Below are 13,205 nucleotides of genomic sequence, written 5' to 3' on the forward strand. Positions count from 1 at the left end.
AATGAGATAACTCTTGGGGAAGGTTGAGGTTTGCGTCTGGTGGGGAAGGATAATATGGCAAGGTGAGATATAAAGGCATGAAACATTTGCTACTTGAGGGAGAAGTCAAGCGGGAAGAATTAGATAAAGGAAAACAATGGGAGTAGATGGGAAGGAAACATTTCACAGTGTGATTTTAGGATTTTTCTTCTCTGCAGTGTAACTGCCAAAATTCCCTCCGTTCTAGCTACACTTCTGCCTTCTTTTACAACCTACCTGTCAGCTGGATCAATGTAAAATTTAAATAGACCCACTTGGAATAGTATTTGTATGCAATGCTAGAGGGCTTCAGATAAATTGTTTTTACCATAAAGCAAACAGATTCTGTTCAATGCATGTCCAAGGCCTTCAGTGCGTGAGCACTTGTTTACCGCACTTGAGACTAGTCTCCTGTAATCTAGTTTATTATTAACCTGGTCTGGGTTTCTGTACAGTTGGAATAATGATATGTACTCAGCTTATAAAAACTCATGTATTCTACTGTTCAAATATTTACACAATTGGTATTTTTCTAACAGTTGCTTAAACTAAGCTTTTGGAGGAACGTGGTGCTTGGCCACCTTCAGAAGTAGGAGCTGCTACGTTATTTTTGGTACAGATTAAAGATGTATGTAATTTTTTATTTATTAACAATATAGTGCTATAGTACAGTATAAGGTCCTATAAAATGTGTGGGTTACTTTTTCATGTAGAACTGCAGTTTTACATGACCTTTGTTATAGGTGATGTAATAAGCCACTCTCCTTGAACATGTTTTTAAGATTATGATTTTAGTTTTTCCCTCTTCTTTAAAGAAAAATTAGAGCCCCTGTCATTTCCTCTCTAAACTTCAGCTTACTAAACTGGTAGCTTTGGACAACTGAATATATTTGGCTTAAGTTCTACGTGATAATTTAGTGTTCCTTATTGTTTAATGATTCATATACACATCTGTGTGCATTAGCTCCCCCCCACCCCACCCCTGTCCTTTCACCCCACCTGAAAACAGTTGATCTACCCATCAGGTTTATTTGTGTAGTTCCTTATTCTCACTGAAACCAATGTCTATGAAGGTCCTTCTGGGTCACTAGATCCAGCCCCCCTCCGTGCAAGCAGTCTGTAAAGTGATCAAGCTCTACTCCCACAGCCTTTGAAGATTGGTGAGCCTGCTGCAAGCCAAAACTGCCAACACATCCCTGCTTTTTCAGGTCAGAGGGAAACAATCTTCAAGGGGAAAAAAAAAAAGGCCCTTCAGAAATGCCTTGTCAGTGTTTTGTCTCTGATGTGTTGCTCAGTTTTTTGGTTTGTTTTTTTCTTCTTTTTTTTTTTTAATTTTAATGCTTGAATTCTAGCCCAGTCGGAAATGCTTATTCTAATTGTACTGCTGTGTAAGAAACAAGATTTACTAAAACTGATGAGCTTCAGGCACTGTAGAAATCAACATCTAGCCTGCCATTACCATGCATCCCTAGACAGATAGGCTACTTAAAGCCTAAGCTGTATGAGGCAGTTTGCTTACTTTGTTGTCTGCAGACATTGGAGGTTGTTTCTAGTGTCCTGTGTATGCCTTAGGCAAGACTTGCTTTATTCTAAGCCTTGCCAAATCTTCGGGATTTCAATGTTTCATCCAGAGGTATTGAAAACGTAGTTGTGACCTGATATTTCTTACGTACTGATTTGCTGTGTTAATAGTTTCGGGTTTAGGTTGTTTTGAAAGGACATACTAAAGATCAGTGTGGAAGGGACTGGAAAAAATAGGATCTATACTGTTCACATAAATATCTCAAAAGAAGATCATCTCATTCAGTGTTGTAGTGGTAACACCTGCATGTGGGAGCAAAAAGTCAGCTATCTTCCCCTGAAACTGAACTCTGAAAGTGTCTTAGAGCATCTAAATTAGTTTATGACATCCAGCCAGAGACTTCAACTTCTCTACTCTCTCTTGTTGGTCTAGGTGGAGCTACCAAGTTAAATTGCTGTTTTGCAGAATATATAGACTTAACTTTAAAGCTGGAGTTGCACTGTGTTAAATATAGGAAACGGCTAATAGATAAACTCGGTACTGCTGTAGTTTTGACAGTGAATGCTTCCAACTTGCAGATCTCTCGTAATTATAAGCACTTTGGATGGACGAATTGCTGCACTGGATCCAGAAAACAGTGGGAGAAAACAGTGGGATCTGGATGTGGGATCAGGTTCTCTTGTGTCATCCAGTCTCAGTAAACCAGAGGTAAGGCTTGATCTATTTCCTGACTAAATCTTTAAAAAACAAAATTTTCTATAATAAAATGAATGCATCTTCCTCCATATTTGATGTTAAATAATGCAGCAAACTGAGTATAGATAAAGTTTGATGGCTATTCTAGAACTTTTTTTTGAAATGGCAACATGATGTAAGCACTCCAAACTGGAGTGTGTCAGCATTTTAGTCTTGTGATTGATGTGTGTGATAACCATCAAACTAGATGATGTAACTGACTTTGGGAATTGTATGCAATTGCTGATTGAAAACAAGTTACTTGTAGTTTGAAGCAAATGAAAGGATCATCTGCTTTGTATTACTGGAGTATGCTTTGGCAAATAGTGGCTTTTTTTTTTTCCCCCCTCAAGAAAAGCAAAAGTCCTTGTGACCTAATAAATGAACAAAGGATTGGGGTTTTTTTATACTAGATAAGCAGGCTGCCTATGAAATAGAATGTGTTAGCAGTGAAATAGAGCGCTGAAGGTCACCCTGAAGTACACAGTGGTAAAGGGTTGCATCACTTCTTGCTGATGAACTGTGAGAAGGAAATCTAAAGGGTTAAATTTCTTGTTTGGTGCAATTTCCACTGTCCGTTTGAATAAACTTAGGCTAGAAATTAGGAGGAAGTTTTTTGCTTTCTTTTTTTTTCTGCACTGGAGAAGTGAGATCCATGAGTCATTCTCTCCTAGAATTAGGAGGAATAAATACACCAACTAAGCGGTAGTTTGTGGTGGTGACAAAGTGGACAGTCCTTCACTGTCACAGATGGTTGGATTTGGTGACCAGTCCTATATCGTGCTTTTGCATGATGAGCATCAGAGAATGAAAGTTGAATTCAGGGGTATTCAGACTATATGAGCATCTTGCTTGTGGTTCTTTGTTGGTGTCTCGTTTACATGACCTCTGTTTCGGTATAAAGAAGTCCAAGGAAAGATTTGGTCTGTTGCTGTGGGTAGTGTAAGTGTGAGAGCTAGTAATAAATATCTCAGATTGCAAAAGTAATGTGAATGTTAACTCATGTTCCTTTGTTTCTGAGAGAGAATTTTGTTTACAGATGGAACTTTGAGTCTTGTTCAGATATATTTTTGTGTTTAAGAAAAAACTCCGTAGGAAAGAAGAACTTTCTTAAATATGTTCTAGAACAGAATTTAAAAGAATACAAAAACTGTAAAGAGAACTGTAAAGACCTCTGTAAAGAGGAAGGTGCCCGTTACAAACTGTGGTCCTTCACAAATGTTTTCAATACTAGATACGTAAATTATTGTTCTGTTATCTGTTGCTGCTAATAGTTTCTAATGACCACTGTGAAAATAAAACAACCGGTTATAAAACACACATTTGAAATATGTGCAAATATAAAATTCATTTTTCAGCACAAATTAAGACATGAAGCCAGGTTTTTAAAGATTTCAAGCATTTAATATTATAGAAGTGTTTTTGCAAATAGATTTTGGCGGTTAAGATGCGGAGCCTACAAGAGAATGGGAAGTAAAACTTCATTCTGGCCTTTTAGAAGCTGTTAAGCGTTGTGAATATAGACCTTCTTAGACTTACTGTCATGTCAACAAATGCTGTTAAGAGAAAATTTAACAAGAAACGAAAGTAACGAATGCTCCAAATAAGCTGCACTTAAACATTTAAATATTTAAATGTTTAATCTGCTGTCAGTATCAGCTGAAAGACTTCATGAAGTGAATCTAGACACTACTTGAGTAATTGGCCTCATTAAAGTTGTTGGGACAATTCTGGTTTGGGTCAAAATTTTAAATTCATTAATGTCTACGAGTCTGTCATCTCCCCACTCCCACTCTGATTTGGGCATGTGGCATGTTAAGTTTTACTCTCTCAAACTAATTATTGAGGCTTTTTCTTCCGCTTCCAACATTTTTGAGGTGAAAAAGGTCTCTGTGCTTGCAACCACAATATTATCTTCATAATAAACCAGTATCATTGTGTAAGCTGTTAACCTACATCTTCTTACATGAAATGGCAGATAATAAACTTTTTTTGCGTTACACTTGCAGTGTTAAGAGATCTGTGTTCTTTCAGAGTGAGGAAAGTGTGTGCTGCTATATTTTAATTGTTTTGATGAGTTTTTTGAACTATCTTGGGGGAGAGTGCTACGAGCCGTAGCTCCAGGTCCTGATGCGAAAGCATCAACTTAGTTTCCAAGTGCCTTTTAAGAAAAGACGTTAGATCTTCAAACTTTGAGTGTTTAATAGAACAGTAGTTACTTCCTTTGCCTCACTGTAAAATGTCAACTTGGCTGTCTGGAGCTCATGTGTTAATTAGGAAAGTGAGGTAGTAAAATTTCAAATGTTCCAGCAGCTCTGTCAAACACTTCAGCTCTTGAAACTACTGCTTAAGACACTGACAAGTGAGATGTTCATCATTTGTCATGTGAACAGATCAATTAGAAAGGAAAGGCTGCTGAACTACTACTTGTGTTTCTGAGTAACTAAAATGGTAAAATTCATTCCTTGGCTCAAAGCTCCAACATAAACAATCATGGTCAGGGTGCCAGTGCTGATAAGGTATGACTCTACATTTCAGTCTTGTGAATAAGAATTTAAAAACTTTGTTTCCCTATCCAGTGTGCTAAAATGAAAAGCCCATCTCTAGAGAAGCTGTATGTCCACAACTCCGAGATTTCTTGTTACTTGCACGTAAAGGTTGCTTGTTGAAGTTCAGGGTAAAGTCATTGAATCTCAACTTTTCTAAAAGGGAGCTTACTTTTAATGAAAACGCTTTAATTTACCCTTTAAAATTTAGCTTTGTAATGAATACATCGTCTGTACTTAGACAGAAAAGAATACTTTTGGGAGAATCAGCTTGTTAAGATAATGATGCTTAATCATAGTGAAAATAGAGAACTGCCTCTCAAGCAGTGGAAATGGTTCATAGCTCATCATTACGAGACTGCTGTCGTTTACTAACGAGGGTGACGCGTCCTCTTGCGTGCATACCTTTATACTAGATTACTTAATGGCCTTCTGTCTCTTTCTTTTATGAGGATCTGTTAAATGAGAGAAATGAAAGTGCGAACTTGCCTGTATATTAGTGACTGGCCGGTAGTGGCTAGTGTGACTGATGGGACAGGGGGAGGCTGGAGAAGAGATGGAGATGGGGAAAAAAAGCCTGCTGTGGGATGGATGAATGGTAGAGACACTCCTGTGAAAAAGCTGGCAGCTGATGTTCGATGAGAAAGGGGAAAATAAGTGGGATACCTGATGGTGATGATGTGAGAGTAACAGCTTGAAAATACATTCACGACTGTGACGGGGTTTTTCTTTGCGCTGTCGGGAATGGTGCAGGGAGTTCAGCCTGGCGGGGCAGCTCCAGCCGTGGTGGTGTCAGGGCTCAGGGCAGAGGCTACGCTGGGATGTACTCGGTAAAAGTAACGGCATTGCCTCATGATTTGGCTGTTACAACTAATCCATAAGTAAGCATCTTATTTCCTTATTTGAGAGGTTGGCGATCATGGGACAAAATGAGTTTCAGTCCACAAGGCTGACATTTGTAGCGGTCATAGTAAACATACCACTGTATCCTGGAAAAATGAAATGATTGGGTTATGTCCTGTCACAAAATCTGGCAACATCCTTATCCCTCTAAAGGCTCTCAGAATCTTTGAATTGTATTGTATATATATTAAATTCTTGCCTTTTTTTTTCTTGTGATAGCCTCATAAAATAAACTTTTCTACAAACTTAGACATCTGTGTGATATTTTTTTTTTTTTTCTTTTTGGCTATAAAAGTGGCATATTTTTGTGGAATAGCCCAGTATTATATTTTTTCCTCCAGAGAAAAGTGGAGATGCAAAGAAGTTTTATACTGAAGTTGGCTGAAAACTCATTACATTGTAGGCAAAGTGAACCCATAGATGTCTTTAGCAGATTGTTCCTTTTTTTGCCCTTTGGAGAGGACAGACTGATGCTTAGAGCAGTGAGTTGAGACAGGATTTTGAAATCTCCAGAGCTCCACTACTGACAGGATTTAATGTACAGTATGAATGTATAATTTTCTTTTTTTTTTCTTCCCTGTATCAGCATCATAAATATTTTCAAATTTTCAGTGTTTCGATTCCCCAAAAGAAATACTGAGTTCTGCTGTGAAGTGTCCAGGCACCTGGGAGTCACTGTAAACTGCCTACACTTCCCTGCACGTTGGATAAGGTAACCTCTGTACCCTGTCAAGCCAGAGAAGAGCCAAAAGCTGTCCTGGGTTGCTTTAGGAACACAGGAAGAAATTCAGCAACTCATCCTTGGGCTTCTTAACACTTTGGTGCAGAAGAAGTTGCAAAATCCACACTGAAGTGGGTCAGGGCAAGACAAGAGGTCAAAACGCCCTCTGAGGGGCTTGAATTGTGATTTCTGAATTCTTTTATGTGCCCCTCCCAGAGGTTACGGGAGGGTAAATAATTTAACCTTCTCTTTGAAAGAGAAATCTTGTGCCATCAGTTTTAGGAAAGTCACACCCACCACGTAGGGCACCCCTACAGCAGCATTTTATGAGCCTGAACAAAAAGGAGGTTTTTGTTTGGTCCATGGCTCTCTGATTTAGTTGTTTTTTTTTTTTTTTCAGTTAAGTCACTGCCTGTAAATATCATCCAACAAAACGCTGAGATAATGTTTGTTTTGTGCTTGGGTGTGGGGGATGCTTAAGATTGTCAGTCAGACTTGTTTGAGTACTTTCACTTAAAAGGTTGTTATAGCAGCTGTTGAATACAGCACTGTATGTTATGAATTTCTATTAAACATGTATAAATCTCTTCTGCCTGCTAACAGTCACTGGACAAAACAAAAGGAGATTCATTTCAAACTACACAGACATTCTGAGAAAATGGCTTTCTCTCTGTCTTTCTGCTTAAAAATGAATGGGTCTGTCTAGCTCATTAGTGTTAATCTTAACTTTTAATGTATTTGTGCATCTTAAAACATGTGGCATGGAAGGCATCAGCAACAGAAGCAACGTTCCCCGCTTAGCACTTGGAAGAGTCCTTGCGCACCAAACAGGCTGCTTGCAGGAGCAAATGCTGGGCAGTGGGGTCAGAGCTTCATGTACAGAGAATAACAAGTTAATTCTTTTAAGCCTTTGAGTGTTTGCAAAACTTTCTAAAGCAAAGTTTTATTCTAGAAAATAAAGAATAAAATTTTTAAAATTTCTATTAATGCTGAAAAGTTACTTTCCAGCTGTAGTATTTTGTGACTAGATGTAAAGCCCCAAATTGCCAGTCTGTTTAGGCAGGCAGAGTGTAAATCAATGGACTTGTTATTGAGGTGCCTAATCTGGGGAAAATCAATTTCCTTGCAGGTAAGGTGGTATAATTTTAGTTGTCTGGAATATTCTAGTAGAGTTCTTGTGTCCTGTAGCTGATCCTTATTTTTTGTGTGCTGCTGAGACAGATGTAGGACCACCAGATGCTTTGATAGCTGCGAGTATCATTCCTACAGAGGAAGACTGGGGCATTATCCAGTTCTCCATCATACAGGTTTTCTATAATAGAAATGGAATTAAAGTGTACTAAACAAAATACAAGATGTGGGGATTGATAATGACAATTTTGTTGAAGGTTGGAGGTGACCAGTTTAGAACTGAGAATACTGTGTACTAAGAGATCCAGTAGCAGGTTGTCAGCTGCCATCTCGATTCCTCTGCAGGGGAAGGAAATGTGATCCTGTGCTGCCTGCGGCTAGAGAGAGAGAGAGAGATTAGTGTCTTAAATGGTCCTGGAAAAGCTCATAATGAATAAGAAGTGAGTGTCCAGAATTGTGCTTCAAAGGAAGATAAATTCCAATTGCAATTGAGGCAGAGAAGGCTTATTAGGGCTATCAAGGGGAATGGAGCCTGTGTTTTGCAAGAAGAGAATAGAGGTGACTGCTCTTTAACTACATAGATATATTACGATTTCTGATGGCACGAGCGGTTCTTTTCATTTCTGTTGCTGGAAACGTGCCCAGTGTGCATGGCCATAAAGAGGTGACAGGCTTGGGAAACTTCCTGGAGAGATCTGTGGATTTCCAAGTATAGATCTTTGCCGCTTTCTTGGTGAAACAAAACCCTGTAATTTATAATTCTCCTGAAAATAAACTTCTGATGATGTTTAGTGGACAAAAAAATCATTGGCAAAAGACTAATTGCTGTAAAATACTCGGGTAGCTAGAAGTCGTGCTTTTCTAGGAAATGCAACCAAACTTTTTAATGTGAAGTGGTAAACCTGCAGAGAAGGGGAACTGCTGGTGGATGCCTGAGCTGAGTTAAGTGGTTAGTATGACGCAGCATCATGATTTTTGTCGGGGTGACAAGTAGGGCTATTGCTTAGACAAGTGGTCTTGTGTATTTATCGAAACTGCACGTCTTCAAAGACAGTCATCTTAGTTCAATGTCTTGTTCAATTAAAAAAACAAGAGACTTCCTATAACTGCAGCTTGGTGGCTTTCTTGATGACACTTGATGTAGTTAGCGCTGATAAAGCTCTGATAAAGTGCTGACATGTGTCCTCTAACTCGTACTGTAAGGATGTTCGAGGTGATGACAACTGTTATGAGACACGTGAGAAGCTACAGAAAGAGATCTTGTGGCTTGTATGATATCAGAGCTCTCAGCCCCAATCCTCACAAGTGATGCTTTGCCTTGAACGAAGCCAGGAAAGCTTCTCAGAGTCACCCTGGGCTAATGTTTATCACCAGCTTTCATCTGTCGCACTCACAGATATGGTCAAAATGCATTGCTGCGAATCCTGGAAAGGACATTTACCATCAACTCACTGTCTCTGTTGTTTAGTTATCTTTATAGTAGGTTGTAATTTAATAACATATGGTACACTGCATGTTTTGTATTGGCTGTTAAGCAGTTCTAGTATTTACAGATATTAAAATGGATCAACTCTTGTAATGCCTGGACAAATACCTGTTTCAGCACAGGGAATGGGTAACTTAGATATTTGGAGCTCAGCTGCCTAAAACACAACAAAGTGATTTACTCTGCCCTAAAGCCTTTTTGAACTTTCAGCCTGTTCTAAAAGAAAGTGCCTGCTTCAAGCGCTAAGCATTTTAGACAGTTTAGCAAATCATTCTTCTAGCAGCACAGCCGCTGACATCTCATTTCCAAAGTTCTGCTGGACTTTGTCCTCCCTGCGCAGGTAACTATTACTCTTTCTGTCAGAGTCCCTGCATGTTTCGTGCTCTCTACTTTCTTTGCATCCTTGAAAGAGCAGCCTGTGCATTTGCCATGTTCTGTTCTCTTGTACTGGGCTCTCCTTTCCCATTGGAGTTGCTCTGTGCCTTAATTTTTCAAGACACACAGACTCTTTGTCCTTATCTGAAAAAAACACCCTGTCCAGGCAGGGCCGGGGAAGAAACACACAAGGGGCGGCAGAGATCAGCTTAAATCCTGGACCCCCGAAGTGACGTGGCTTCTGCTATTGCCTGTTGTCCCCATCTCTGAAGAGAAGGATTTTGCTTAGCTCCCAGATGGTGCTATAGGAGCCCAGGTAGTCTGCAAGAGAGCTTTGGGGGGTGGAGGTGGAGTTAAAACATGATCTTAAAACATCTCAATACTGGAACAGTACCAATTTTGACATGGTGGCCAATAAGCTTCTGTATAGGGCCTGTTTCTGTAGAGGCAAGGTTCTGGGTAATTTTGTTTTCTTCACTAATCTTCTCCCTTCTGTGCTATTAGTTTTAAGGAGCTCAGTGATGGGCCCAGTAGCAGCAGCTCCAGTTTGTCTCAGGAAGGACTGCTCTTAAGTTCCAGCAGACTGTTGCAGTCCTGTTAACAAAACTTGCCACCTTAAAGAGGGGGATGGAATAATGTCAAAATAAAGTCTTTCTTAAAGCACCGTGAGTTTTTTTTATTATTAAGGAGAACAGTTTTTAAAAGTCTGTTACCATGGCAGCAGAGCAGGCTGGCATCTCTAGTCAAAACCCCAAGTCTTGTTTGACTATGATGTAAAAGTAATGGTGATATTTTAGTTTGCTAGTCTTCAGAAGAAAGGTCTGTTTGATTGTACAGCAAACAGTATTGGGGACCTGATCTCTTTTGAAGCTGGAGTGGTGTGGTTAACACACTGCAGTTCCTCCGTTTCCCTGCATGGCTGCTCAAGGGAGGGCAGAGCAGGACTAATTCTTTTAATGGCAAACTCAAGATGAACAAGATGCTGTGCCCCTGATGCTGGAAAGGAGAATATAGTTCTGAAGCTACTGAGCTACTGTCATCTGTTGCTTTTTCCACTGTTTGTGTAAAAGTTTTGTCAGGACCCTGGTAGCTTACACCTGATCAGGTTTTAAGATCTGAAGTGTAGAATCACGACAGAGATACCAAGTTTATTAAAGTTGTTGGAAGGACGGTGCAGGTGTTGCTTTGAGGAGAGAGAGAAAAAAAAAGGAGTTTTCAGACGAGTTCTCCAGTACTCATCTAGGCACAGGATTACAGCATCGCTTCATGCGCTCATCATACACAAAATACAGGGCCGTGAAAGTTACATTTATGACTTGGCCCAGTCTTCTCTAACCAATGAAAAATGAAATGGAAACCACCAGCTCGTGGAAGGAGAAGAAAGACTGTAATAGATACAAACTTCTGTCATAAGGATCTAAATGTGGGCAGGAGCAGGGAACCAGCTTTGATCACTTGGCCGATCCTGTGAACGTTACCGCGTGAGCTGTACAGCCTGAGGGTAAAAATCATCCTGAGGTTTGAGAAACATCTACACTCGCTGTTGCTGTGCAGAGCTGGTGTGCCCTTTCGGTCTGTCACACCCCAGCTGAGATGAAACCTATTTCCATGGCTTTTCTGTGCCGCTCTGGCACAGGCTGGCTCTTACCTCTTCAGAGGAGGAAAGCCACATAATCCTGCTTCCATAAACGGCTCCATAAAATACCGATTCATCAGATGTCCAAGTGCAGCCTTTCTCACGGTCCTGGTCGTGAAGACAGTCTGGGCACGTACGCTGGTTAACGGGAGCAGGAGGTAGTCAGGAACAGGAGGTAGTCAGGAACAGGTACGCACTTTGTAAACAAGTGTAGCGCTGAGATCAGAAGTAAGGGTGTTCACAAGAAGTGTTTGGTTTTTTTTCTAGACAAAACAACCACCTGTCTTGGTATTTCCTGCTTCAGCTTCCTCATTGCCCTTGAACACGTCTCAGGAGGTCATTTTACTGATGTAAATCATGGACTCCCCTTTGCAATCAATTTTCTCCTTCCCTGGCTGGTTGAACAGCACTGTATGCTCTGAAGAATACTTTGCTCTTTACCAGTGCTTTAGGCAGTGGAATATCTTAACTCGGCAGCCTTTGTTTTTCAAAAGATTTTACTTGTGCCCAGGTCTTTGTTCTCCTCTTAAGGATGTGGTGATGTTGTGGGCTTTGCAGAAAGTTTGAAGAAAAATATCTCCTTAGACTCTGGTTGGCCCCTTCATCCCAGTGTACTCCTGTTTGATTCAGGTTTGCATGTTAGTAATAGTATGCTGTCATCCTTGTAGTATGTCAGGATTTCTGCAGGTAGCTGAAGGGAAAACAGATGAATCAAAGTCCTGAAATCCAAGCTGAAGAGGAGAAATAACCTCTTATATTGGAAAGAAGTCATAAACCAGTGTATCTGTGCAGATACCTCCCTGCATGCATATCAAAAAAGGGCAGACAATAAATCAGATCCAGACCAACCTGAACTAGGGACATCTTAAGACCTTGCCCAGGGTGTGTGTGTATATATCTACATATCTCCTCTGAAAAATCTGTAAACATTTGTAGTAGGGATACCTGTATTACTGTATGCATTTTTTTTAAAAAATGTGGAACGTACAGTGATTGCTTTCTCTTTCACAGATTTGTTTGTGCAGGTTTGTGTTTCTACCCTTTAGAGTAAAGCTGCCATATGTAGCTTTTAGTATGTTGCCTGGATTAATTTTAAGAGATCTTAAAAGACAGAGTTCTCACTGAGAAGTAGCTTTCTTAAGAACATGCCTGATGTTGGCTTTGATCCTGTTTGTTACAGTGATGTTATTGTAGAGATAATCATAGAGGAAAAAAAATTGGTACCCTTATCATTTAGGATCATATAGGTTAGTCTTAGTTAATTAGTAACTGGAATGAAGCTCTGGCAGTTTATCATAAGAGTAAGGCTTGAAAACCACAAGCTGAAGTGTTAGAAAAACATAAAGACATAACATTTCCTATTCTAAGGAAAATATTTTACCTTGCTTAGTTATTTCCTTGGAGTTATTGGAAAGTGGAGCCCATCTGAAAACGATAATATTGACTGTTTTGGCACCAGGCTTGTCTCAGATGTGCCTGTACGTGAGCAGGCTTGATTTTTGCTTCATATGATAAAGAGTGTTAGGCATGGGAAATGAATGTCACACTTACTGTTAAACAGCTCGTGGAAGCTTTAGTAGTTCAGCTTGTTTTGATCTCTGTTTACACGATTTTTTTTTCTTTCTTTCCTTTTTTTTTCCCCTCCACTGCTATAGATCAGCAGCTTTCTCGCACCCATCAACCTGCCGTGGAACCTCGCGTGCAGTGCCCTCCTTTCCAGTAAAGAGTCTAGACAGCAAATTCCCCGGTAGCGTATGCCATTTCGGATCGTTATGCCTTTTTTTGCCTTTTTTTTTTTTTTTGTGAAGGCTTTTTAGAAACTGCATTACCTCACCCGTCGGCCTGGAGATTGAGCAGCCACCGCCGCTGATAGGGCTGCAGCATCCCGCGCCGAGCCAATGGAGAACTTCAGCTTCAAACTCTTAATGAGCAAAAGAGCAGCGTCTCATTTAGGGCTCGATAGTTAATGTGGGGGGGGGGTTTAAGTGTTACTTCTGAAAGAGAAGCCACTTAACAATTATGTGCCATATTGCTGACCAGTGAAGCTGAACAAATAGCTATTTACATTGACAGATCAGAGGAATGTGTAAGTGCATCGTGGTAACCTACATTTTCTGTGCCAAGAGATTTGC

At 40.1% G+C, this 13,205-nt stretch overlaps 1 protein-coding gene across 1 annotated transcript in view; it reads left to right on the forward strand.

The window, feature by feature from the left end:
- Window positions 1-13,205, forward strand: part of EIF2AK3 (eukaryotic translation initiation factor 2 alpha kinase 3) — a 43,987-nt gene that overhangs the window by 4,893 nt on the left and 25,889 nt on the right. Inside the window, exon 2 of the mRNA XM_068403362.1 lies at window positions 2,119-2,248. Coding sequence (XP_068259463.1) covers window positions 2,119-2,248 — 130 coding nt within the window. The remainder of the gene's footprint in view (window positions 1-2,118; window positions 2,249-13,205) is intronic.

This window comes from Nyctibius grandis, chromosome 6 (assembly GCF_013368605.1).
Source record: "Nyctibius grandis isolate bNycGra1 chromosome 6, bNycGra1.pri, whole genome shotgun sequence".
In the NCBI taxonomy this organism is placed as follows: Eukaryota; Metazoa; Chordata; class Aves; order Nyctibiiformes; family Nyctibiidae; genus Nyctibius; species Nyctibius grandis.